The following is a 27379-nucleotide window of genomic DNA, read 5'->3' on the forward strand; positions in this document are numbered from 1 at the left end:
CAAGGGCCCATGAAGTTCATGCAAGGCTCAACATAAACTTATGCTGATAGGGCTCTGAAATCCAGTTTCTATCTATAATAAGGGTGGGTTTAAGCTAAGTGAATTTTGAACAAGGGTTAGTTTAAGTTTGGTTTGGATTTACAATAGTCAGTTTAAGATTATGTTTAGCTCATTTTTATCATCAAAAAGGAAAAAAATCGTTTGAATCTAACAAATCTTTGAAAAATGAGGATAAGCAATGGTTAGACCTAGCTTGGCTCAAATTTAGAATGGTCAATTTGACATCTTAATTTGAGTTTTTTAAGATCTTATTTAAATAACTTTAGAATTATCTATAAAATATTTTGCGCAATGAGAGGGAGACTCAAGTAGGGGTGGATTTAAGTTAAAGCAAATTAGCTCGAATTCATAATTTACAACTCGCGTTTATTCAAATTGAAGAACAATATTGCAATAGATTTATTAACAAAGTAAACAATATCGTCAGAGGGGTAAATAAGTTAAACTTAAACTGAATTGAAGCTTCAACTTGAATTCAATCATTCGAGTTAAACATGAATTTAAGTTCAAGCTGGCTCGGTGTGAATCTACCTCTAGACTCAAAAGGAGGAAATGTCTAAGAATTTATGTTGTTTAAAGTAATCAACTATACTTTCTCATAGAAATTAGAAAGTGAAAAGTCCTAGAAAAGCATAAAATTAAGGCCAAAAGACTTATTCCCACCCAAGGTTTGATGTATATCTAAACTCTCACCCGCTAACTTTCAAAAACTCAAAGTCCTACCCATAAGCTGTTAAAGTTAACAGAATATGTTATTTTTGGAGATAAAAATTGTTATTTAACTAATAATTTTAAAAAATATAAACATTTATATCATTTCCTCTCCCAACTCTAAAAACCAATAAATTTTCCCTAAGATTAAACTTTGAAAAGTTGCATCCCCCTCTAAGGTTTCAAATTTTTAGAATAATTTCTCGACGAATGGTTGGCTTCTCTAGCACTCTCTATCCCTCTCGGTGATGTCCCTTCTTTTTCGACAATTTGAAAGTCATCTCTTCTAACACGATTCATCTAGAAGAATCGACGAAGACGCTTGTCTTCATCTATTCATATGGACGAAAATGATTCGATTTTGTCTAAATGAAGACTCGTCTTCTCTGAGAAAGATGAGTCCAAAAGAAAGGAGTAAGGGTTGGAGGGTGTTGGTTGTAGGAGAGTGAAAGGTTTTGTTAGAGAAGTCAACCATTCGTTGGGAAATTGCTCTAAAAATATGAAACCCTAAGGGCGGGAATGCAATTTTTCAAAGCTTAATTTTGGGGGAATTTGTTAGTTTTTAGGGTTTATAGGGGGAAATTATATAAATTTTTATATTTTTTAAAATTATTAGTTAAATGATAATTTTATCCTTAAAAATAACGAATTTTATTAACTTTAATAGCTCAAAGGTGAGACTTTAGGTTTTTAAAAGTTGACGAGTGAGAGTTTGAAAATACATCAAACCTTGGGCGTGAATAAGCCTTTTGGCCTAAAACCAATAACATATTCAAAAGTAGGGTAAAGATATTTTGAAATTAATAAATCTATACGTACCTACTTTGAATATACAAATGGGTACACACTTCATGTGATTAGATTATTTTAAATAATGATAAAATAATACTCAATCAAGTGATAATATATATAAGTGTGTATCTATTTGTGTACTTAAAATAGACATACATAATATTGCTCTTTTGAAACATATTAGAATTTACTTTAATTGTATTCATATATTGTCCAGTGACTTTATATGTAGTTTTGGTTTCAATTAATAAATAAAACTGAAGACTGGTCCAAGATTTAGGACTTAGTTTTGTGGCTTAATCAATTATATAATATAGTTAGAACTTAGAACATCTTTAAAAAATTATTAATAAAATTCAAAAATCGATATTTTATATACCTTTTATTAATCAACATCATCAATCATATTGAATAACGTTCAATGGATATATATATAGGGATGGATCTTAACCAAATTTAAATATCTCTTGATTGGAGTTCTACTCAAATAAAAACTAGAACAACTCAAGTTTATCAAATCAAGTTAAGGGTAATTTAAGTTTGATTTGATCCCTAAGTTTGAAGTTTGAAATTCAATTTGAATTTATAGTTTATTAACAAAACAATATTATTTTATCCAATAGATGCAAAACATCTTTTTTACAATTGTTTCACATGAATTAAATCAAACCGCCAGTCAAACCTCTGATAGTAACAACAAAATCTAACAGACGGGTTGATAATTTGATTTTTGATAGTTAATAGGTGGAAAATTGGGTTTGCACTAAACCTTGGGTGGAATATAGTCATTTGACCTATATTCAAACCCAATAACCTCTCCATGTATCAATCTAACACTACTAAGGATAGTGTTGATTATTCACTAATAAAATTCAATTTGCAGTTGAATCTCATTATTTTAGATGGAAAAAAAATAAAAATCCAATATATTAATATTATTATTTAAAATAATTGAATTGAACACCCATACCCCACCAATAGAAAATTTTAGTATTGAGACAAACTCAAATATACCATAAATCATACTTAAATTACCATGAAGTATGGGTAGATTTAAAATAAATTAGCTTGAATTTGATTACTAGCGTAATTTGAATAAGTTTCAAATAAATTTGATTTATGTGAACTCAAGCTTAAATGTATAATATTATCGAGCTTGAACTCAAGTTTGGAGGGTGTATGACTTGTTAAACTTGCAAATCTTTTAATTTGAATTGATTAAAACAATATCGTTTTAACCAATACAATTAAAAAATTATATCATTTTGATTTGATTATAGTATCAAGTCAAACTTAGCTTGACATTATATTCAAATTCGAGTTTGCTCTTCTCAAATAAAACTGAACTCAAATTAGTTTTAGAGAAGCTCGTTGAACTCTAACAAGCTCAACTCCTTCAAACACAAGCTTAAATCAAGCTAACCAAGCTCAAACTTAGCTATACTCAAATCCACTGCTACCATGAAACTCTTTCAAGCTTTAGTGCGTTTGATTTTGACACATTTCTTATTTCTTTTCAAAGAAAATTGAATAATTAAGCGACTGGGGGTAAAAAAGAAATAAATTAATAGAAATTGCAAAGCAGAAAAATGAAAATTGGGTTTTTAAAAGTTTGCGGCACCGAAAAAAAAAATCTTAGGGAAAAAGTTATGTTTTTGAAATTTAAGATAAAAAAAAAATTATTAAATTTTAAAATTTAGGTAAAAGTAAATAAAATTTTATTTTTTTAATATTATAAGTTAAATGATAATTATATTATTAGAACTAATAAATTTTTTTAATAATAATAATTGATTGATAAATATTTAAATTTTTAAAACTTAATAAATAAGAGTTTAATATGAACTAAACTTAGGTGAAAATAAATATTTTAAGCCCATTTAATTATCTAATTAACAAAAGTTGAGAGAGGTATGGTGGTATTTTAGAAGGCCAAACGACTATTTCCCACCCAAGGTATGCTGTAATGACAAGTTTCCACCCTTTAACTATGGAAACACCAAACACCCACTCATGATCGGTTAGATTTAACAAAACCCTAACGGTGATAAGGGTAAAATCGTCATTTTCTCTAGAATATTAAAAATAAACTAAAATAGAATATATTTTGCCCCCCTAAACTTTAAAAACTAAAATTCTCCCCCAGCCTAAGTTTTAAAAAATCACAGTTTCACCCTCCCGAAGCATTGTCGATGGTCTCTCCCTCCCGAAGCATCCTCACCTTCCAGAGATCTCTTTCCTCCCATTTGGACTTCCAATCGGAGTCGGAGAAGCTGTGGAAGACGAAGAACTTCGTCGGGGAAGACGAAGTTCTTCATCTTCCCAGTCGTCGTCGTCGTCTGGGAAGACGACGTCTTCCCAGACGAAGACAAGACGACGAGACGACGAGACGACTCGTCGTCCTCTGGGAAGACGAGTCGTCTTCATCTGGGAAGACAATCGTCTTCCCAGACGACGAAGACGAGATCGATCGATCTCGTCTTTGTCGTCTGGGAAGACGATTTCTCTTCCCAGACAGCTTCTCTCTGCATCGGATGCATTGAGGTCGAGTTGAGAGGGGTCGTCGGTGGAAGAGAAACCGTTGGGAGGGGAAGACGGCTGGTGATGGCGCTGGAGAAAGCGATGGAGAAGGGTTTGGAAATTGGAAGGGTTTGGAAATAAACCCTATGGGGGAAAATGCAATCTTTTCAAACTTAGCTTAGGGAAAAAATGTTAGTTTTTAAACTTTTAGGGGGAAAAATGAGATTAAATTTACCACCATTAGGGTTTTGTTAAATCTAACCAGTCATGGGTGGGTGTTTGGTGTTTCCATAGTTAAAAGATGGAAACTTGTCATTACAACATACCTTGGGTGGGAAATAGTCGTTTGGCCATTTTAGAAATATTATTATTTTTGTACATATCAACAGAACTCAACTAGTTGACTCAGCCATACAAAAATTGAGCAAATTGAACCCCATCCACAAAGTCAACTCTGTGAAGTCAACCAAAGTCCAATTTTAATTTCCCCAAAATTCCCAGCCCTTCTTCTTTCCAAAAAAAAGAGGAAAAATTGAAAAAGTTAAATTTCCACCACTCTCTTTTAGCCACAAGAACCCACCCAAGTGCTAAAAAGAGTATATTCCCCTCAAGTACAAAATTCACCATCCCAACCTCACAATCAAATGATTTAGGTCCCACTCACACTACAGCTTGATCAACGGCTGTGGTCTTCGCTTTAAAACGAAATTAACGGTTCCGATTTCATCTGCTCGATTCTTCTCCCTACTCCCCCTGAATTTTCTGGGGACCCACTTGTTTCCTCCTTTCTCTCTCTGTCTGAAGAATCTCTTTAGTAACTGTTTACTTTCTCTCTCTATAAAAAACGTTTTTAAAACTTTCTCTCTCTACAATACGATCTCGTTTCGTGCTCAATCGGTCAATGCCCGTACGCTTTGTGAAATCTTAGCTTCGAATGTTTAATTGTTAGGTTTTCGACTCGATATAAGGGTTTAATTTCGGGTAAATTTTGTAAAACCCTAATTCGTTCTCGAATTAGGGTTTTGAAGTACAGAGAAGCCTGTGGACTGCTTGTTCGTAAGTAAGAAGCAATTTGCGAATGGGGTTTTTGGGAATTTCCCATTCTTTTGTCGTTTTGTATTTTATATATATCATGATTTTTCGATTCTGAATTTGGTTTTGTTTCAATTATCTGCCCTGAACTTTAGTACTTTTTGTTTCCTTAGATGCTGTTTAGAGGTTTAATATTATGGGGCCTCTCGATTTTTTCTAATTTTGTAGGTAATTATTTTGTAGTTAAGCTTAAGTCTTGCTTGTTTGCTGGGATTCGCTTTTACGTTTGACAATTTTTTTAGAATGTTGAGAACTGTTTTAATTATTTAGAAGGTATGTCGATTTATTTGGAATCGGAGAAGGAAAATATTGGTTAAATGCTTGTTTTACTAAATAAAAGTAACTTTTTGAAAGCTTACTGATATGCCTTAACTCTTTGTTCTCTTTTGTAGTAAAGTTTTATTGTACTTTCAAGCAATTAGTAGTTGTTTTTTGGTAAAATTTTTTGACAAACTGAGTTGAAGAAAGGCATATTAATAAGCGAGTGCTGACACCAACTTTAGGTTATGCTACTTTTTTTTTTTTTTGTGGTGAATATGTTGAAATTCTGCTCCATGTGTTTGATGGATTTGTTCTATTCAATTTGCTAAAACAAGATTTTTTTTTTTAAAACCATTTTGTAGATATGTTTTGAATTAGAGTTATGGCGGGAAATGTGAGATTTGAGTCTAGTTCTGCTAGTCCGGAAGATTTGGCATCTTCAGGGAACTATCCAAACGGACAGCGGGGGTTTTATTCATTGGATAGGTCTGGAAGCTTCCGAGAAGGGAGCGAGAGCCGGATGTTTAGTTCTGTGAGCAGTATGTCTCGAGGAATGGCTACATCAACGGGGGATGTGCCATCATTATCTCAGTGGTTAACATTGGATCCTATTACAATGGGTGATCAAAAATATATACGGTTAGGTGATCTGATAAGCAAAGTGTTGGGAACGTCTATTGGGACCACTGCCGAAGACAATGCTTTTGGAGCTGCTCATGCAAAGCCTCCCCCTGCAGTAGCTACTGAGGAATTGAAACAGTTTAAAGCAAATGTGTTGTATGGCTCTATTAAGGCGCGGTAATTATAATTTGTTGCTTACAATATACCAATTCTCTTTGATTTCTTCTATTTGTGTTTCTACATACCATGTAAAACTGGCATATGCTTTGCTGTTTTCTGATTATCTTCTATCACATATGAGTCTGAGACAATTAAAACTTTTTATGTTAATGCAGATCAGTCTTACTATTAGCATTCACCTGTGGACATGTGTGCCAAATATAAGCATTTTTTTCCCTTAAAATCTTGGTATTGAATCATATAGAAATTGTACATGTTTTATAAGTTAAATTGATGGCTTTAGTTTTGTTTTTTTCCTCTTTTTGTTTCGTGTTCCCCTGTGTTTTTGCCATGTACCAGGATTGTGCTGAACTTTTTTTGGCCTTTCTGAAACTGTTTATTGTTCAAAAGTAAATGCAAAGATTAAATGTTTGATTTAGAGATTTGTTACCATTTTGAAAAATCCTTCTCAGCTAAAATGCATCATTATTTGTGTCAGGGGTAGGGCAAAAAAGATCGATGAATCCTTGCACAATCTGGACAAGTATGTTAAGGCTTTAAATCCAAAGAAGTTACCACGGAATGAGATGCTAACAAATGAAAGGCCTGGTGGAACAAATATGTTAAAGATGGGTGCTTTGATGCAACGGAATTCTCCTGACTTTTTGCCTCAAAGACTGGAGGACAGAACTAAAAGTGTAGGTCTGAATAAAAGAGTTCGCACTTCAGTTGCTGAAACAAGGGTTAGTATATCAACAGTTGCTTGTATTTTTGTTATTCTAATCAACAATGTCATCTTCCATGTTTTATCATGCTTCTTCTTTATTTTATTGGGAGGATCAGTTGACTTTTTTCTTTTTGCCCTAATCTTGTATGAAATTCAATAAATCTTTCTTCCTCTCTCTCCCACTTCTTGTGCATGTTACCTTGTGGTTTTGATTTGCTATCTTGAGGCTTTTTGGTTGCATAAGTCTGCACCTGCCTAGAATGCTGAAGTGGAAGAGGAACAAGAGAAAGCTGATGTAGAAGTGTGGTAACTTATATCTCTGGGTCAAGAAAGAAACAAAAGTAGAACAACTAATTAGCATGAAACATCCTCTGAATTTTCTTCTCTCTGTCCCACTTCTTTTAGCCATAAAATCAGCTTGTTGGTGAACCAGAAAATTATGATATCTACATTATTCATTTTTCATTGAGGTCCCTGTCCTCTGTATCACAAGTAATTCCTAAAAGAGTGAAACCACTTGCATGCACTTCAAAGAATCACGAAACTTAATGAGCGTAATTTATTTGGATACTCTAAACCATCAAATGTGATCTATATGAGACATAATATTGCTTCATTGTTGCTTTGACACTGTATCTATCACAATTTCTTTTTCTTTTCTTAAATTTTCTTTTCAGCATCTTGAAAACTCTTTGATTGCTTAATGAATCGTAATATCTCATAAAATGTCATGATTTTGTATTACTGATATATTTTAACTTATATGGTCTATTTCTCTCTTGTCTTCAAACTTCTTCAGGCTGAGCGAAGTAATATTCCTGCAAGGCAGGCTCTACCTATGATAAAAGATAGAAACATGCTGAAAGATGGTGGTGAAACTTCTGATGTGGTTGAAGAAAAGATCCATAGACTGCCTGCTGGAGAAGGGTGGGAAAAGAAAATGAAAAGGAAGCGTTCAGTTGGCACTGTTTTAACCAGACCTGCAGAGGGTGATGGAGAGCTTAAACGTGTAATGCATCATAAGCTTAGCAATGAATCTGGTCCGCTGTCTTGTGATGCCCAAGGCTTTAGGTAATTGAATACATGTCTATTTAATGTTAAATTATGAGAAATCGGCCATGATTTTATGCTGATGGATTTTGAAAGCCATGAATATTTTCTGGCTATGGTAATTATCATCTTCTTTCAAACAATTCTTAAGCACTTTCTGGAGCATTATGGTTTATCTGGACATACATGGATGAAACATAATATGTTTGGAGTCTTGTTTTTTATGTGCTAAAAGATAAAACATAATATGTTTTTGGAACTTTCTTTTTTGCAGACCAGGATCTTCTGGCGGTGCCAATGGCATTAATAAGTTAGATAATACTTCCTTGCTTGCTAGTTCAAATGTCCGTGCAATTCCCAAGAGTGATTCGGGGAAGGTTTCTCTTTCAAGGGATTTCATGGCTGGTTCAAATAAGGAGTGCATTAAAGGAAACAAGTACGTTTTAGCGTCTATAATCAATGGTGCAATTCTTGGTGCAGAATTACGAATTACAGATACCTGAGATGTGGCTTTGGTTCAAGTATCCTTGATTTATAATTACTGTTTATTGTGTGTAATTTTCTTATCCAGGTTAAACATACGTGAGGATAATCATTTAGTCACTACTAGTCCGTTGACGAAAGGAAAGGCCTCAAGGCTACCTCGAACTGGTCCTGTAATGGCTGCAAAATCTTCTCCAAATATTCCTCGTCCGTCTGGATCAGATGGCTGGGAACAATCTCCAATTATAAACAAAATTAATTCTGTGGTTGGGGCTAGTAATCGCAAGCGTCCTTTGTCTGTGGGATCATCCTCTCCCCCTATAACTCAGTGGGGTGGTCAGAGGCCACAAAAAACCTCACGCAGCCGAAGAGCTAATTTGGTCTCTCCTGTCTCAAATCTTGATGAAAGCCAAACATCTTTAGAGGGTTGTATACCTTCTGATTTAGGTGCTAGAATACCTACTATTGGGAGCAATGGGTTGCTTGTTGCTAGAGGCATGTCTAATGGCACCACACAATATAAGGTGAAGCAGGAGATTGTTTTATCCCCAGCCAGATTATCTGAAAGTGAAGAATCTGGTGCTGGGGAAAATTGTGAAGGTAGGTCAAAGGAAAAAGGAGTGGGTAGCAGTGAATTAGAGGAAAGAACCACTTATGTTCATAGTGGTGGTCCATCATTGTTGCTTACAAAGAAGAACAAAGCACAGAACAAGGAAGAGATGGGAGATGGCGTGCGTAGACAGGGTAGGAGTGGACAAGGCCCATCATATTCTAAGGCTAGCATTTCGCCACTGCAGGAAAAGTTGGAAAATTCATCCTTATCAAAGCCAGTTAAAAGTTCAAGGCCTGGTTTTGATAAGAATGGAAGGTGTGCCATATATTTCTTAATAGTGGGATGAAAGTGCTACTTTTTCCCTCATAACCCTAGTTTTTGTATTTCATATATTTAATCTTTTAATTTGTTTCAGCAAGTCAGGGCGTCCGCCACTAAAGAAAATGTCAGAACGCAAGGTCTTTACTCGACTGTGTCATACATCAATGGCTGGTTCCCCAGATTTGTCTGGTAAAATCTCAAATTAATATAATAAATATAATGTATTCGGGGTTGGCTCTTGATCTAATAGTGATATTTGAATAAAAATTATGTTTGAGAGATAGAAGAATGCACTATAACTTTAATTTTTTTTTTTTGTGTAATAATTAAGCATGTCTCTGTCATTAATGTTTCTGGTAAATTTACTGTAATTTGCAAATTCTTTTATTATGCCTTATGTAATACAGACACTGCAGAAATTTCTATGTTTATGCATATATACTGGACATATATGTTGCTTGCCACGAGGATTAAGTTTGCTATTTTATTTGTTTGTTCTCAGTGTATTGTGAACAATACAATATATTTTTCCTTTAAAAAAAGTATAGATCATAATATGTACTGCCTTGCTGAAATTTTTGCCCTAGTAATTTACTTTTGCCTTTTGTATTGTAGGTGATTCAGATGATGATCGTGAAGATCTCTTGGCAGCTGCAAATTTTGCTTGTAATTCCAGCTGTACGCGTCTAAGCTTAATTTTTTGTTGCTGACATGCACATACATGCATAATATGTATTGTGTGTGTCACTGCATGTTTCTCTCTATCATTTCTCTTGTAAATAGGGACATTTTAATTAAAAAGAAATACTTTTGTAGATCTTGCATGTTCTGGTTCATTCTGGAAGAAAATGGAATTGATGTTTGCTTCCATCAGCTTAGAGGATGCAGCCTACTTGAAGCTACAGGTGGTAACTATAGTCTGTAGTTAACAAATATTCTGGCCATAGTTGAATTAATTCTTCACTGCCAAAATGATACTCCCTTCTATTCTTCTATCTTGTCATCATGGATTAGCTGACATCTAATTATGAGCATCATGAAAGCTTATTGATGTCAAAGAGCATATATTTAATTTCTAAAAGCAACTCTACATGGTTTTGGATTGTGATTTTTCCATACTGATTATTATGTTTTTGTAATGTTACTAGCTGTATATTTTCACAAGTCATCTTTATTGAATTCCTTATGCTCTTAGCATTTTCTGTAAGCAAAGTCCATTTTATAGGAATTTAATACATAGAGATGCCGTTTCACCTCATGTTGCAGCCTGAAAAAACAACATTTTTATTAATTCCCTTAAATGACCGTTCAATGACCACGAGGGGGAAGATGCTGTTTAGAGTATAACGGGATTATGTGTGAACCATGATATTGCTTTAAAAATTCATGCTTCTTACCTCCTGAAACTTGGATGATCTTTGCTATCCACTTTTACCTGACCAATCCTTTTTCCTAACCTTTTATGGTTCTTCTGCAACTCTCTGCTTTTGTTGTCATGAACTTGTATTATTAGTTCATGTTTTTCCCACCTGTCATTTGTTTATTGGCTGTTCCTCTGTGTGGTTTTACTCCTAGATTCTTTTTTAAGCATTATGTTTTCTTTCAATGTTCTTATTTCTGATCCAAATTTTCTGTGTGCATCTCATTTTTGGCGGCCTTAATCTACAAAACATTAATCAAAATAAAATAGAAACACTTGTGGAAAGTCTTCAGTTTTGGTTGGGTTTAATGGTAGTTCATGTAGTAGTTCTGAAGATACATATTTTTGACAGGGTGATCTTGTGCATGAAGATTTTCTGTCTCAGATTCTTGTTTCTGGTGAAAAAGACAGAGGCCTTCTTGGTCAGATTAAGTCAAAAGAGCTGACTAGGTTTCCTGATCTGGGTGATCAAGTTCAGGACAATGGTTTCTTTTGTGGAACAATGGACTCAGAGAGTATGAATGAAGACACTCCATTGTATCAAAGAGTGCTTTCAGCTCTGATTGTGGAAGATGAAATTGAAGAATTTCCAGAGAATAGGGGAGGGAGAAATATGTCTTTCCTATATCATCAGGATGATTCTTCTGGTGGTACATGTCTCCTTATTGATGCTGAAACTAGGAAGATGGAGAGGATGGAAGTTGAATATTACTCCATGCTGGATGTTCAGGTTCAGAAGCAATCTTCTGTTGACAGATTGACCTGCAATGGGACTACTACCTTTAACAGGGGCAAAAACATACAAAATAGATTGTGTAATGATGATTTTGCAAATGGAGGGACTGGGCTTTTGCATTCAGATATTGGGATTTTGAATGAGTTTTCTGAAATTGGCTGTAATGGACCAAAAGCTCTAAATACAACTGCGTTTGGCATTGATTCCTTTGATTGCCAATATGATGAGATGCCTCTGAAAGACAAAGTTTTGCTGGAGGTGCAGAGTATTGGCCTGCATCTGGAAGCTGTGGTAAGTTGTAGTGTAAAACAATGATGTGCATGGAAACATTTAATTCTTTTTTCCATATCAGGTCAAAGCATTTTTTATTTGGGTTAAGTTTAGACCCACCCCTGAGGTTTCAAAATTATCAGTTGCATACTAAGTTTAGGCATATTCTTCAAAACTATCCTTGAGGTTTTGTGAAATAGACAACCTCCCCTGAACCTGACACTGTCCAAAACAAATTGACGGTGGTAGGTTAAAATGAGAATTTCACATTATTGTTAGGGTTAAAATTTGAATTTCCTGTTGACTGTGCAAAATTTAATTTTACGTATCAGCCAGTTCCTTTTTCCACCAATCAACATCTCAAGCCACCCTTTCATCAGACATCAATTAATCTCAACAATGTGAATTTATGAAACCATGTAAAGTTGTGGTTGTGGTTCTTATAGGGTATATTTTGTCAGCCTTAATGATTTTTTTCTTTTTTTTAATTAAAAAATAAAATAATGTAAACGGATACTGCACCATATGAGGTTAAGGGTAAGAATGATTGGTTGTGAGGGTGGGGGAGGGAGGGAGGTGGGATGATGTTGCACTGAGTATGAGGTTACATGCTACTGGTATATAATGTTAATCCTAGGGTTTTGAAATGAAGAAAGGGCCTGGGGGAGGAGGGAAGTAAAACGTAAGAAAAGAAATAAAATGAATTTACAATAGGTCATAACAAGGATATAACAGACACTCCATATTAGCAGCAGAATATGTTAGTAGGGGTAGATTTTGGCCATTTTTCAAAGCCTTAGGGGGTGGCTTTTGGAGAATATGCCTACACTTAGTAGCAGTTGATAATTTTTGAAGCCTCAAGGGTGATTTCTGATGTTAACCCATTTTAAAGTAGTTCCTCTGACTTTTTATTTGTTTTCCCCTTAAATTTATGTTTGTGTGTATAAGTTTCTCCTCCAGACATCTTTGATAATTTTAAGATTTGGAGTTAAGCTCATGCATGCAATTCACTTTTGCATGCAAGAATTGCTAGATGTTTGCAAGATTTTGTCTTTCAGCAGCAGAAAAAGACAATTTTGTGAACTTTTATCAACTTTTGCTAGTTAGAATAAACTTTTGTATCTTAGAGTTAAAGTTCAGATTTAGGTCCAAACATGAGAATTTTTGTGTATGTATGAATGTGTGTTCAACTGTGCTTGTGTGTATATATAAGATTATTTATTAATTTTTTTAAAACTACTGCTAAAGATAGTGTTGCTAGATATATGCATTTAAATTGAGTATCAAAATCAACCTTATGCTGTTTTTCTAATCTCTTGCTCAATTATGATTGTTGTGCACAGCCTGACTTGGCAGATGGAGAGGAAGAAACAATTAATCAAGGCATTGTTAAACTACAGAAGCGACTTCGTCAACAGGTTATTTTTCTTTTTATATGTAGAATTTTCAGTTTAATATTGTTTGGCTAGACTTATGGAAAGTTCATTTTTTAATTGATGTGTGATGAAAGAATAGTGATTTCAATCTTGTGTCATTTTCTGTGAAACTTAATGCCAAATATTTTTTTGTATGTACTAAATGCTTGTTTCTTTTAATTTCTAATTTTTTGTGGTTTTTATAGATGAGTAAAAAGAAGGAGCACATAGACAATATACTCAAAGCAAAGGAGAAAGTCAAGGAAACAGAAGAACGGTAGGTTATTCATAATTGAATAAATTTTTTCATGTATGACTCAAGCCTAGCTGGATGTAAATTAGTCAATTACTGTTGAAGAATAAATTTATGTATTTAATTTTGCAGGGGCCTTGAGCAGGTTGCAATAGACAGACTGGTTGAGTTGGCTTACAAAAAGAAACTGGTATTTTTTCCTTTCTCATTCTATCATGTGACCGCGTGACGTTAATTTATATATATAATCCATTTTTAGCATGTTGCACATTATTTCTTAGCAGAGCATAAGTATGTGAGGGTCTATCGGATTTGTGTGGGAGGTGAAAATCAGGAAGGTTTTGAATGAATTGTTTTAAATCCACATGTTAGATTATTATACTCGAGTGTGACTGATATTATACTTTTGATGTTATATACTTGAGTATGACTATATATATGCCTATCTTATTATATAATTTAGTGTGGTTGATATTAATGCATGCAATTTTTTTCTTCTTGAAATATCTAAGTGTTTGCTTACTGTTTATTTTGTTGTGATACTTTATTTTTTCAAATTGTACGAGGATTTTGGATTTATTAAGATTTGTTAGTGTGAACTATAAGATGCCTCTTTGAATAAAACTGGCAGGCCACACGTGGAAGCAGTGCTTCAAAAAGTGGGGTAACCAAGGTTTCAAAACAAGTGGCTTCAGCCTTTATGAAGAGGGTGCTTGCCAGATGCCATAAATTTGATGAAACTGGAAAAAGTTGTTTTGCTGAGCCTTCACTCCGAGATATTATTTTTGCTGCTCCTAGAAATGGGCAGACTGAAACTGTTAACTCTCAACCAGTACCTTTGGTGTCAGGTTCGCTATTTTACTTGACTGTTATGAAGATTTCAGGAAATGTATTAATGGTCTTCAATGTTTTGTTCTGCACAAACGCATGTTTTTACAACTCATCTGCCATGGTGCTCCAAATATTCTTGACACTAAAGCCTTTGGTTAGGGGTCAAGTCATATGGGTAAAATTTGGTGCATTCTCATGTTTGCGTCAAACCACTTGTTTTTATCAGGTTCTTTCCATGGTGATAAAGTTGATGGGGGTTCAGTTGACTCATTTGAAACACATGTACACCCCATGGACCAAGATTTTGTCAAAACTGGACCGATATTCAACAGATGGAGGAAGAGGGAGGTGCTCCTTGATGATGTTGGTGGCAGTGCTTCCCTGAGAGCTACATCAGCTCTTGGTAATACTTTATCAGGTGGCACAAAGGGAAAGAGAAGTGAAAGAGAAAGGGACAAAGATACTTCAGTAAGAAATTCTGTTGCAAAATCTGGCCGTGCATCAATGAGTAATTTCAAGGGTGAGCGTAAAATGAAATCAAAGCCTAAGCAGAAGACAGCTCAGCTGTCAACAGCAGGAAATGGATTTGGTGATAAGTCTATAGAACCTGGTCATTTTGTCTACTCTGTTTCTAAGGAAGGGATTAATGGTGGTGGCAATAAGAAGAGAGAGCTTGGATTGATCTCTCATGACAATGTTACACAAAATTCTTCTGAAGTAAAGGATCCATTTGACTTGATGGAAGAACTTGGTGGCGTAAATGACCTGAACGATCACCAAGATCTAAGTACTTTATTAAATAATTTGAGTGCAGACGACTTGCAAGACCAAGACTTAGTAGGTCTACAAGTACCCATGGATGACCTCTCAGAGTTAGCTTTGTTTTGATGAAGACACTATACTGTACATTCCCGTGGTTTATTCAACTGTTTAGAGAAGAATGACAGTTCTCTTGTCAGGGGACAAACTGCTAATATTTTTACGCCTTTGGCGAATTGGCACTTGTAATTATATCCATTCTTTTTGTATACTTCACTAAAGAAGTTGCAGAGATATTCCTAATTATTTGTAATTTAGACAATTTGTCCCCTTGTAACAAATCACACCTTCCTGATAGGGCCTTATTGGTTTTCCATTACCATGTCTTTACAGTTCTGTTGAGTTCTTATGACTTAGGAATTTATTTTTCTTACTGAAACTACTTAGCAACACACTTTGTTGTTTTATATTTCTACATTAACCATGATACATGGTGTTGCATTTTGATTCTGATGTTTATTCATTACTTTACAACCGTTTTTCATATTGTAATTGAGTTTTCTCACTACTTTGCCTTACAAATTAAATTGACAGATTCCAGGATGTGTTTGTTTGATTCATTTGTAAGTTGATTCCCTGACTTCTGTAACAAAGTGTCAAAGTACCAATTTTAGTCAGTAAGGATTTTGGGCTAATCTGTATGATATAATGACCTTTTTAACTTTGTTTTTTATGTTGATTATTTTATTATCCTATCCTCTTTAGGTGGTGATTTGTTGCTTCATTTTCTAGTAATCTCTTTATTGTTAATTTTTTATTAAGGTGGTATTAAACTCACTCCCGTTTTCTGAAATATCTGCATATAATTTGGCATATATTTCTGAACTCCTTGAACAATACGAGGCTCTAGTTTAATTTCTACTTTTTCATACAGCTGTATCTAACATAATGATTGAACTATGCTGAAATGGGAATATCATATTTGTTTTGTTCTACTGGAAGATAAATTATTTGGGATTCATCTTATTGCTTTGTGGTCTTGGAGCCTGTGCCTGTTCACTTTTCATTTCCCTTTCAAATGGAAGCCTGTGGCTTGGAAAGAATTCTCTTAAAGGTATGGTATTACCTATATTTTGTAATACATGTTTGTGGTGTAGAATGCCTCATTCTTTTATGTCCTCCTTGCAACTTAGAAAAGATAGTAAGATTTAAATTAGTAATTGAGTGTTTAAATTTGTTTTGTTGTCAGTATAGCTGAGTACCAGAGGAGGGTGTTTCTACTTGAAGAAATTCATGAATAATCGCATTTTTAAGTAGGATAGATCTGACATTAGCCATATTTCTGACAGTTGTCTTCACTGAATTCTTTACAGGTGGGTGATTTGTATTTTATTCTTGGGAAGTTTGGGCTTGGTACTGGTGTACTTTCCGTACTGCTGTGAATCTTGTCTGATTATGAGTCTACAAGACTCCTGGCACCTTTGTTGCTCAGTGCAGTAATATCTGCAGTATCGTACCTCTATTTTGTACTTTATTTTATTTTTTTCATGTCTTAGATTGAATAATATTGTTGTCCATTGTCCTGCATCATGCATTCTGGCGTTTCTGTGTCATTTTGTTGTAATAGGATTGTCATTCAAGGTGTAATGCCCCTTATGTTTCCCACAGTGTAATTAGGTGCCACATACCTTCAGGAGTCGATATAGATATATTTTTTTGTTTGTAATTAGGTCCCTATGTGCATTATTCTTTATTTACTTGAGTACTCCTAAAATGTGATCAATTTCAACATAGACAAGTCATAGTCTTATTTAGTGTAAGGACTGTTTCATTTCTTTATTTATTGTCTGTTGCTCAATATTTCTTGGATAGATTGATATATTTGCAGCTGGTTAAGCATTGCAAAGAGGTGTAGGTTTTCAGTTTTATTGTCAGCATTCTAGAGGTTGACAAGTCTTACAAGGAGTATTTCCTTATGCTCCTTGCCTGGAATAATAGCAAATCTATTTTTCTGCAGTTTGCGTGGTTTGAGTTGATTATTTTGTTTTCTGCTAGTCCTTTTCCCTGGGTGTTGGAACTCTGTGTTTTGCTTGGTTGCACCTATTTTTGGTCTGTATAATGTGAATCTTGTATGTAATTAGATGATTTAAGTTGAAACAACTTGAAATTTCCAATTTCTATGAAGGAAAGGCTTAGTTTTCATAACCTCTGGATTCAAAGTGGAACCTTAAGATGATAAACCAAGAGTGTTTAACGTAATCCTGTTGGTGTGCATTATTCTCCAACAGTTTTTCAGTAAGTTGATAGTGTATAAACCAGGAACAGTGTGTTATGTACTGAAAAATAATTGAATTAGGAAGCTAAGACATAAATGTTTATTTCGGCTACTTGAAGCTTGTTTTCGCACAGAATACTTGAATACATCTTGTAGTTGAGACAGCTGAAGTTGTGTGAAAATCTGCTATTTTATTGCTGTTTTCTGGATTAGTTTTGGGAGGAAATTATTGGATGTTTTCTGTTCTGAGAAAGTTTTTTGATGTAGAAGCCTCTTTGTATTAGATTGGAGCTGGTTTAGCATACATTGGGGAATTCTTTCTTCTTTCATGGCTGAACTTTACACATGCTGATTTTCATTAAAGCTTTTATCAATTAAGAGTCAGTTGGCATTTGTCAGTTTCTTTCATTCTTTTGATAAATCTGGTGACTGAAATTGCCCCGGCTGGTGAAGAATACCTGCAACTTCTAGCAAGAAAATTAAGTTTATATGTTACTTAGAACTCAAGCCAAGAAGGTCATTTTTAATTTTCTGTTACTACCCACAAGAAAAGAAAAAAGGTTTTGTGACACCTAACACTACCATGGATGCCAAATACCTGTATAAAACTGAAAACGGCATTCTGCTATTTGTCTGATGTTAAAGCTGTTTTCCAGCAACATTTACAAAGTATTGTATCAAGTTTTTTGTTATTGGGAAAATATATGAAGTTCTCCAGCTTCTGTGGCTGCGAGAGTTCAGTTTTTAATACACTTCGTCACCCTTCTTAGTTAGACGATGGAAAGCCGGTCCTAATCCTAAACCAGCCATGCTGCAGTAGGCGTAAATCCTAAACCCTCCACCAGATATTTGGACAGATGTCAACATTTAAGAATACCAATGTTGATGTTTGTCCCTAATGTAATCCATTCTGATTCAATGTGTTGTATATTCTATGTTGCATCTAGTATCCCTTTGGCTTTCCGCAAGAGTGACACAAGTTGTTCTACTGTTTGTATGACAAAAGGTGTATTTGGAAGACAGAGACCTTTATTATAGTCCTCTTCATTAAAATCTACCTTAGCTAATGTTCTCTTGTAATTATCAGTGGCTGATCTTGGATGACCTTTGGCTATAGATACCTGCAATTCGATATAAAACTGTTACCGAAGGAGATGATATACTTCTATAATGAGTTACTATCATTGTTACAATCATAATGTCAAAATTCAAGACAGTGAATAACAATAATCAATGAGAAATTTTGATCAAGTGTAACAGAATTTAGTTTAGTAGTAAGTTTTAAGTAGAAGAAAACTGGAATATCAGTTACCGGTGTACAACTATAAATTGCTTAATAAAAGGCCATGCTACAGTATAGCTGAATCAAAATTATAGAGGAGCCTGGAATTCATTCATAGAAAATAAGAAAGAAAACTTAGTAAAGTACTCACCCAATGTCTTTTCCCCAACTCGAAAAGCCAAAACCTCCACTGTGTCATTGTCTCTCCATCAATTTTAACACAGATGTTTGTCCAGCCAGTATGATGAAACTCCACTTTGTCCAATCTGTCTGCCACTCCACGCCCTATGGCTTTAACATATGCTTCTTTTAGACACCAATAACTGCAGGACAAGTAATCCAATCATCACTTAAACATTCTTGAAGAGAAAATTAGTCCATGTCATTAGTTCATGCTTATCAATAGTTCAAAATAATATTAAAAAAAAAAAGAAAAGAAAACTAATAAGAGACCAACATCCACTTCCAAGGAAAAAGATTTTGTAATCCCAATCTAACTTCTGTATCAATAGGTATCAGAACAAGTTCTGATTTCTTTGCACCAAAAAAAACCCTTCAACATACACAAACCTAGATCTTCCCTGACATTTACAAAGAAACTGTAATTTGTCCATCCAAAATCCTCTTCTGTAAATCCTAAATTACACAAATTGTTCAGAATACCAATATCCCTAGAAATGTCAGAACAGCCAATCTCAAATTGAAACACTGTTCATAATAACACCACAACTCATGTCATAATTCTTAGTTTTGTTCACTCTTCCTCTCCCCCCCCACACCCCACCCCTCCCCTCTCCAAAAAAAAACCCCTTTAGATCTTTCTACGTTTTGAAGATTTTCAGTTTAGTCATCAAAGCTTGTACTTGCTCCATAGCTTTTGATTTTGAAAATTGTTTTAGTTTGTTACATGAAATTTGGGTGTCAACATTGTACGAGAGGAAAGAAAACTGAAGTTATGCTTTCTGGGATGGCATTGGCACCCTTTAAGAAAGGACTGACACCATCATGAATTTCATGCTTAACACTAACAATTTTTTCAACATTAGAAGCCAGTTTAAGTACACACTTGGTATGAGTAAATTGAAAATCCTTGAACATAGAAGTACTAAAATGAAACAAACAGAACTTTCGGGGTGAACAAAATTATGAACACTATTGTAACAATATAGTTAAACATATTTTAATATGTGATATTTGTTATTCTAAAGGTTGAGAAAAACTATCTCCGACCAGCTAGGGTTTCCTAAAATTTTAAAGTGAATGGATCGGAAATTTATGATTGTGTGTGTTATGGAAAATATAGGTTTGTTTTTGCTTAGGTTACTTGGTGAGGACGATTTTAGAGAAATCAGAAATTTTCCTAATACCAATTCATAGAGGACCAAGGGAGAATTAATTAAAGAATACAGAAAATTAGAATAAGAATTAAATAAAGAAATGGAAGAAAAACAACTATAGAAAAAATTAGAATTAGCAGAAGAGGTAGCCAGAAATTCAAGAAGACTAGAAACAATCCGAGAGAAAAACCAATATTCTTATTCCATAATCACTTAATTAAGTATGAAAAAAATAATGAAATACGCATTATTTACAAGCCTAAAAGACTAAATCCTAACCAAGATATAAAACAATGATTTAATAATCCTAATCCTAATAAAATAAAGTAGAAGTATAATTTAACTATGACAGCTCAATCCTAAAAACTATGCTATTCTTCCTACACAACATTCACTTGGTTTCCTTTCCCTTCCTCTGTATCTATACATTTAAAATATTTTGTAAGATACTGATCCAATTATATATTATATGTGTAACAAAATCCTCCTGAGCATAACTAAAATGAAGTCAAATTGGCAAAGAAGGAAGTAAGTTGTTGATCTTGGAAATCCCTCAATACAGTAATAGAATAGATGCAAACAAGCAATTAAGTGACAGATTGCGACTTTCAAGCATTGGAATTTAGAAGGCCCAGAATATTCAACTTTTACCTGATGAATCATGAATATAAAATAATTGGAGTTGGACCAACTGAATTTCTTAAATTAGTGCTAGATGTGATGAAGTGTTATATTGGCTTATGTTCTTACAAAATGATAATGTACTGAAAAATTGAACTGAAAGGCATCTTTTGTCAGTCAAAGTTCTTGGAATTGGAGAACTCAGACAACGCAACACTATACCTGTAAAACTCGGCCAGGATTTCGTCGTCGGTGCCTGCATTAATTATTTTATTCCATTCCAAAATTGAAAAATATGAGGAAAAGTTTTGAACAAATTGTGGAACTGTCTCTCTGCCAGGAATGATAAAGGAAACAATGTCCAAGCCCACCAAGCAAAGAGGTTCAGATGCTATGGCCACGTAGTCACCGTGATGGGAAACATTAAAATTAAAATTGGGAAATTCCGCACCAACTTTATCACATTCCTGGGAAACAGGGAAAAACATGCATTGTGTAATAAAATCAAACAAGACTCACATATGAGAAGTATATGCAAGCCAAGATGGAGAACTAGAAATGTGTACCAAAAGACAAACATCTATCAAGTTCTCATGGGGACATATACATGAGTGCTGTCTTGAATCATAAAGATGAAAGAATCACATTAGTCCGTTTAATTCTGGGAACTTTCATTATTGCTTAGTTGTCTAGATCTAAAGAATTCATTATCAAGAAATTCTATTGCATAACAGTAAAGTGCATTACACTTCAGCCAAAGTGACCTGCTTAAAAAATTCAACATCCAACCAGCAAAAAACTCATTTGGGCCTCTCTCAGTAAACCTTAGATTATTCTACCTTAAAAGTGGAGTATCTTTAAAGTTTCACAAAACACAAAAACTAATATGCACTAATGGAGATTTTTTCATATCATGTACATATTCACTTGCTAAGTTATTACTTCAATGCCTTGAGTTTGTTTTAGTAAAATTGCATATAAAATCTAACCGTGCACTATGAAAACGGAATACAGAAACAAGAATGGGATCTTAAACATTCAGTCATACCAAATAGGGCTTGCCTTCAATAGTGCGGTTTATGATAATTTCATCAACCGGAATGCCCAACACTTCATGAACCAGAGCATATTGAAGCAGCCTACTTACAAGTGCTCGTTTCTTATCTTCCATTTTCAAAAATCTTTAAAAAAAAAAAAAAAGAAGAATATTGAACCCCTTATTATCAAAAGTACCAACCTCAATCGGTCACAAAAGTTAACTCAACTAAAAAAAAGTTCCAAACAGGAAAAAGAAAACACACACAATTAAATTTCCTCTTCCCTAATCTATACAAAACTCACATGTAATTGCTAAATTAACTAGAAAAAAGAACATATATTAAAATTTTGAATCATCAAGTTAAGAGTTTTTAATTTATCTTCGTGTCCCCATTAGCCAATAGCTTAATTCTTCAACATTTGGGAAAAAAACAAAAAAAACAACAACAATTCTTGATCATACATAATTTAAATGCAGCCTGCTGTGTCAAATGCAAGTTTTCACAGCATTTTCCAGGAAATTTAACAGAACCTAGTTGATTCCACTACTATTACTATTATTATAATAGTCAGCCATGAAAGAAAGAGAAAAGAAAGTGACCTGCTGACGGAGGAGTGTTGGTGATGGGGAAGAAGAGAAAGAGCAGAAGAGAAGTGATGGGGAGTTGGGTTCCACTTTGATAAGTCCACTGCCCATCTTACAACTCCTTTCTCCATCGAACCCAAAGCTAATAAATTTGCTTATCCCAATAAGCATCAACCATATTAAGCCGGCGACAGTGGCGTGGCCGGCAGAAAGTGGGCATGGGTCGGGTGCTCATATTGTCATACGGCCCAAGCCCAACCCAAGAATGCTGTGGTTTTCTGATGATGATTTCAAGATTAAATCAAAACTCGAAATAAAGTAGGATTCTATTGGTTCCAAATTCATCATTAACTGCTGTCAAAATTTGATAGTCAGAGCTTGAAAGGTGGTCAATCAAACAAGCTACAGTCTCTAAAAGATATTAAACATCACTGAAATATAACATTATACGAAATAATAAAAACTTGGCCAAAGGACTTATTCCCACACGAAAATTATTTTCATCTATTAATTTTAAAGAATCAAAATATTTATTTATCTATTAATTTTTATAATTATTATGAATAGTAAAATTATTGTTTAACAAAATATTTTCAAAAATTAAAAACTTATAATATTTCCCTCCTAAGTTAAAAAATTAACATTTTTCCTTCCTCAGTTAAAATTTGAAAAATGACAAATTCTCTCTTAGGGTTTGAAATTTTTTACAGATGCTTCTGTGGTAATCGGAGTTGGCCTTCCCCACCCATCTTCTATCAGTAGCCAAAAAAGAAGAAAGAGTGACCACTTTTATCTTCATCCAATGCTCGAAGAAAGACGTCTTATGATTTGTTGATCTCGACCACAATGCTCAAATTGGCCATGATGATGACAGAATGATGCTCGGGTGATGATGAGGACATTCGAATGATGTTGGAATGACAATGAGAGACACATGGACGATGTTAGGGAGACAAATCATGTGATCGAGATTCGAGTGTCGTGATCGAGATTCATTGCCCTTCAAGCGTCAAGCAAATCGAAAAGTGGTCACCCTTCCTTCTTATTCAACAGTCAACAAAAATGGGTGGGGAAAGGAAGGCTAGCTCTGGTTGCCGGAGAAGTCCTTGGAAAAAAATTTTAAACTTAAAAGGGGAATTTGTCACTTTTCAGACCTTAAGTGGGGAGGGGAGAAAAAAAGAAATATGATAAATTTTTAATATTTTTACTAAATAATAATTTTATCCATTATTGTAATAGCAAAAATTAATAAATAAGTTGATGTTTAAGTTTCTAAACTTAATGGATGAGAAATGGGCAAAGAATAATTTTTGGTGGGAATTAGTGTTTTTTTTTTTTTGGGTAATTCTCCAAAACTAATGTCTTTGGATAAGCTTAAATCAACTTTGCATCCACGGCAATGTGAGCCTACTGATTACTGAAAGCAAAACCAAAACAAAATTTACAATAATTTTCTAAGTTTGTTGTCCTAACCGGTGTTTCTATTCTCACCAAACTTCCCTATAAAGTTTTAGTAAACTTCCACTACATTAACATAAATTATGAAACAATGAGGCTGCTCACAAACAAGTATGTGAAGCTTCACAGGTGCCATCTCCGGCAAGACGATGCGTGTTCTGGTGGTGACAGGAGGGAAGCTACAGTGAGCTATAATCATATAGAAGGTGGAGGCGCTGGTGAGATGGGGAAGGTGATAAAACTTGTGCATGCCATCCAAAGAGTTTTGGATGATAAAGTGAGGCATCACCAACTGCAACGATCACCGTCTGACGGTGTTTATAGTTGTGATTCTGAGCGGAATCAGCTGTTCAACGGTGAGAGCAACAGGGCGGAATGAAGCTGATTCTGATAATCAAATTGTATTACAAGTCTTGGTGTTTGAAGTTCAAGAAATTGTAATGGGGTACAATGTAATTTGTTAAAAAAAAAAGTACTGTTATAATTGTACTTGGACTTTGTCATTTTTCTGACCCAAACTTTTTGTTTGTTTTCATTCTCACACCCATGGTTTTTACAAATTCCCGTCATGGATGGAGTCATAGAGATGACAATGGCCAAGTAGATTTCAAATACCTTAATCTTTATTTTTGTCCATGCTCGTCCTTGATACGAGGATAATTAGAAATTTGCATCCCTTCCGTAGGAAAAATTTCTCTCTCTATCCTCAGAGAAAAATTTTTCACACTTGTTTCTTTTCATCCTTACTTGAAAAATAATAGAATATTTGTTAAATGTTATAATACTTTTGTAATAATTTAAAAATTTTAAAAGTAATTCAATATATAAGGATTTAAGAAATATGTAGGGAAACAACAAATCAAGAAAAGATTTGGCTTAGAGAAATTTTAGTCATTTTTATTTTATTTTTATCGAAAAATTCTCTCTCTACACAGAAAGAGATACACCAAAAACCTAATTTGGCGAGCAAATTACCGTCTCAATATGGACATCATGAAGTGAAACAGGGAATTGTGCGTTTAGCAATGTGTTATGTGTCAACATACTTTAGATATGTCAACGGCGATCCATACTTTTTAAACCTTGAAACTATCCAAAAGGTCCGAATATTCTTCCGAGTTATAGTCCTTCACCAACACGAACCTGATCGTCCACTGCGCGTGAAAGAAAAAGAAACGTTGAACAACACCACCCCGTTATTCGTCCACTTTTGCTTCTCTTCCGGCTTATTCGTTTCACAGAACAAATATTTTGCTATCAAACCCATATCAGACCATGTCCACAACTGTCCGTTTCTTTAACTTCCATGGTTATACTTTCTTTATTCGATAAAATTCCATTAAAATCTACCGAAATTCATCAACCCTTTTGACCTTGAGCCCTAAATTTCTTGTTTTTGCTCCGACTCAATACCGTTTTAAGTTAAATCCAATATGGGTGTAGGCATTTCAGTCTGGTTAGGATTAAAAGCAGGAGTTTATTTTTTCATCTTTACACTCTTGAAAACTTTAGGTTTTAGTTTTTTGTCATTACTTTTTTTGTATGCATCACTGGTTTCATTACTCATTGCATTTGCGTCTCATCCATTAGTTAATCTTCCCATGCTTTTGGGGAAGAACTTAGATGGGAGTTTCCCTATTTGGTCAACAATCATGTTTAGTCCCTACCTATATTTTGCCAGAATCTTTTCAATTTTGAGAAGAATGAAGAGTGGTGAAGAGCCTTACAATGAGATTTGTGAAGGGTTATATGTTGGTGGGTGGCCTTATTCACTTCGTGCATTGCCTCCTGGTAACCCTGCTGTTATCGATTGCACTTGTGAGTTTCCAAGAGTGAAGGAGCTCGCAGGGTGCCCATATTTGTGTGTGCCCACTTGGGATACCAGGGCGCCTCAACCAGGAGAGATTGAGTCCGCTGTGAAGTGGGCTTGTCGAAAGAGAGCTCAGAATAGGCCGGTTTTTGTCCACTGTGCATATGGTATAATATTGATTTTCTGTGATAATTTCTGGTGGTGAATTACTCTTTTTTTATGTGGCGTTTGTTTCTATCAGTGCTGCTTTGGATTTTTTAAGTTAGTGCTTGTATAGTCTTTGTGCTAATCAGTTCCTTTTAAGCACTTTGTTGGCATATTCTTTAGGTTTCAGTCTAGTTAATTGCCCATGAAAGATGCTAGGTTTTGATTATTCAAAAGCATCTTATGGAATGATGTTTCCTATATATATGCTTCTCTGTATGATTTTTTCTTAGGATCAGTTTTACTGGGGATTTGTAGGTTTCAATTTTGTGTATTGAAACTCTTTCATGAGAGTTTCGACGAGATTGGAGACACCACAAGGGCACATCAAACACTCTGCATACAAGCAGTTTTTGTTTCTGTGCAAGGCTTCAAGCTTTTGAAGAATTAAACATGTAACCATTTATGTTTTTTCATCATAAAGTTTGAATCAAGATGGCCAACTGGAGTTTTGGTTGAAGAATTAGAGTTAATTTGTTTTCACATTCTATTGTCGATTGTTAGTGTTATTGTTTTTCACTCATTCAGTTTTATCCTCACTCACAATTTTTTTCTCCCCAAACTGCCTAATTTAGTCTTCTCTGCAAAATGATACTTAAATTACAGACTGGTTGAATATAAAGGCGCTTTGTTGACAGTTTGTGTATTTGGCTAATTGCAAGTTTTGGTTTTGATGATCTCATTTGATTGCAAACAAATAATTTGCATAATAACAACTATGTAATTTACTCTCTAGGTCATGGAAGGAGTGTTGCTGTGATGTGTGCTCTATTGGTGGCTTTGGGTATTGTAGAAGATTGGAAAAAGGCTGAGACATTCATCCAGAAAAGGCGACCTTATATTCGGATGAATGCTCTTCACCACAAGGTGCTGGAAGAATGGTCTAAACACAGACTGTCGACTCCTAATAGGAATGAATGAAAATCATGCTGTTCTATCTATGGCTACTGGACACACAATCTGAAATTCCAGAAAAGAAGGGTATTTTCATTCTTCTTCAAGTTCTGATTACTGGAATTGCTTATTATCCAATGGCTTCTAACTGCTAGTTTCTTGTTTATTTAATTTGATTCCATGTCAAAGAATACCAATTTTGTCATGTGACAACAAAATAGTATTCTTTTAAGATATTGTAACATTCGAGCACATTTATCTTCTTTTCTCCATTAAAGTTCCTTGTATAATGTTAATATACAGTTATCTTTTAAAGTTATTTTTTAACCATGGTCTACTTCTGGTTCAATCAATCCTTAGCTGTCTGCTTGTGTTGATAAATAGGGTCTTCAATGTTATTTGTCATCCAAATTTCAAATCTAATGGGGGATAGAGTAACCAAACATTTGGTTCGATTCAACCAAAAAGAAAATCTTTTCAATTATGTGACTTTTAAAAGAGAAAAGTCACAAAACAATAACATTCAAATCCGAAAAATCTAATTACACTTTTTTAAAAATCTAGTTAGTTATTCTATTGACGCCTCTAACTACTTTTTTTAATAGCGTAACCTAGATCAATGCAACTCATTTAGAGGAGAAAGTGCCCTAACAAATCTTAGTAAAATACCTGTGGGACAAACATATTTATAAGGGAAAAACCCTTTACAAATTGAACAAACAAATAATGTGGGACAAAGATTTAAAGTATAATCTTAACAAATCCTCCCTTAACTCGAATCTTCAACTATTGTAATAGCATTTGCATACTCAATTTCTTCACTTTCATTGTGGGAACTAG

At 34.4% G+C, this 27379-nt stretch overlaps 3 protein-coding genes across 7 annotated transcripts; 2 read left to right on the forward strand and 1 right to left on the reverse strand.

The window, feature by feature from the left end:
* Positions 1-4833: 4833 nt before the first annotated feature.
* On the forward strand, positions 4834-15545 carry LOC123193382. Of its 4 annotated transcripts, none has more exons than XM_044606331.1 (15): positions 4834-5143; positions 5799-6234; positions 6716-6959; positions 7743-8014; positions 8268-8429; positions 8565-9344; positions 9445-9539; positions 9966-10028; positions 10167-10255; positions 11123-11797; positions 13120-13194; positions 13398-13468; positions 13577-13634; positions 14076-14292; positions 14502-15545. In XM_044606331.1, exons 2-15 carry the CDS (start codon positions 5819-5821, stop codon positions 15161-15163), a joined length of 3879 nt encoding a protein of 1292 aa, XP_044462266.1. In that variant the 5' UTR covers positions 4834-5143; positions 5799-5818; the 3' UTR covers positions 15164-15545. The 4 variants fall into 4 exon arrangements, with proteins under 4 accessions (XP_044462266.1, XP_044462267.1, XP_044462270.1 ...); XM_044606332.1 differs by having other exon boundaries at positions 4834-5139; XM_044606335.1 differs by having other exon boundaries at positions 4835-4990.
* A 2367-nt stretch (positions 15546-17912) lies between these two features.
* Positions 17913-22352, reverse strand: LOC123192352 (L-aminoadipate-semialdehyde dehydrogenase-phosphopantetheinyl transferase-like). Of its 2 annotated transcripts, XM_044604874.1 has the most exons (5): positions 22189-22352; positions 21598-21730; positions 20772-21016; positions 18743-18914; positions 17913-18430 (listed from the first exon to the last, which is right to left on the reverse strand). In XM_044604874.1, exons 1-5 carry the CDS (start codon positions 22302-22304, stop codon positions 18242-18244), a joined length of 855 nt encoding a protein of 284 aa, XP_044460809.1. In that variant the 5' UTR covers positions 22305-22352; the 3' UTR covers positions 17913-18241. The 2 variants fall into 2 exon arrangements, with proteins under 2 accessions (XP_044460809.1, XP_044460810.1); XM_044604875.1 differs by lacking the exon at positions 21598-21730 and having other exon boundaries at positions 22189-22342.
* A 2381-nt stretch (positions 22353-24733) lies between these two features.
* Positions 24734-26866, forward strand: LOC123192274 (uncharacterized protein YnbD-like). The gene is made up of 2 exons (XM_044604755.1): positions 24734-25608; positions 26382-26866. Exons 1-2 carry the CDS (start codon positions 25065-25067, stop codon positions 26564-26566), a joined length of 729 nt encoding a protein of 242 aa, XP_044460690.1. The 5' UTR covers positions 24734-25064; the 3' UTR covers positions 26567-26866.
* The last annotated feature ends 513 nt before the right edge of the window (positions 26867-27379 follow it).

Source organism: Mangifera indica, chromosome 12 (assembly GCF_011075055.1).
Source record: "Mangifera indica cultivar Alphonso chromosome 12, CATAS_Mindica_2.1, whole genome shotgun sequence".
Taxonomy (NCBI): domain Eukaryota; kingdom Viridiplantae; phylum Streptophyta; class Magnoliopsida; order Sapindales; family Anacardiaceae; genus Mangifera; species Mangifera indica.

Bases quoted from the DNA above. Each gene is read 5' to 3' on its own strand.
- LOC123193382 (XM_044606331.1), top strand. From the start codon at position 5,819: ATGGCGGGAAATGTGAGATTTGAGTCTAGTTCTGCTAGTCCGGAAGAT. The intron at 10,029-10,166 runs GTACGCGTCTAA...ATACTTTTGTAG, and splicing joins TTTTGCTTGTAATTCCAGCT to ATCTTGCATGTTCTGGTTCA. The intron at 10,256-11,122 runs GTGGTAACTATA...TATTTTTGACAG, and splicing joins CAGCCTACTTGAAGCTACAG to GGTGATCTTGTGCATGAAGA.
- LOC123192352 (XM_044604874.1), bottom strand. From the start codon at position 22,304: ATGGAGAAAGGAGTTGTAAGATGGGCAGTGGACTTATCAAAGTGGAAC. The intron at 21,017-21,597 runs GTATGACTGAAT...CCTGTTTCCCAG, and splicing joins TTGAAGGCAAGCCCTATTTG to GAATGTGATAAAGTTGGTGC. The intron at 18,431-18,742 runs GTGAGTACTTTA...ATCGAATTGCAG, and splicing joins AGTTGGGGAAAAGACATTGG to GTATCTATAGCCAAAGGTCA.
- LOC123192274 (XM_044604755.1), top strand. From the start codon at position 25,065: ATGGGTGTAGGCATTTCAGTCTGGTTAGGATTAAAAGCAGGAGTTTAT. The intron at 25,609-26,381 runs GTATAATATTGA...TTTACTCTCTAG, and splicing joins TTTTGTCCACTGTGCATATG to GTCATGGAAGGAGTGTTGCT.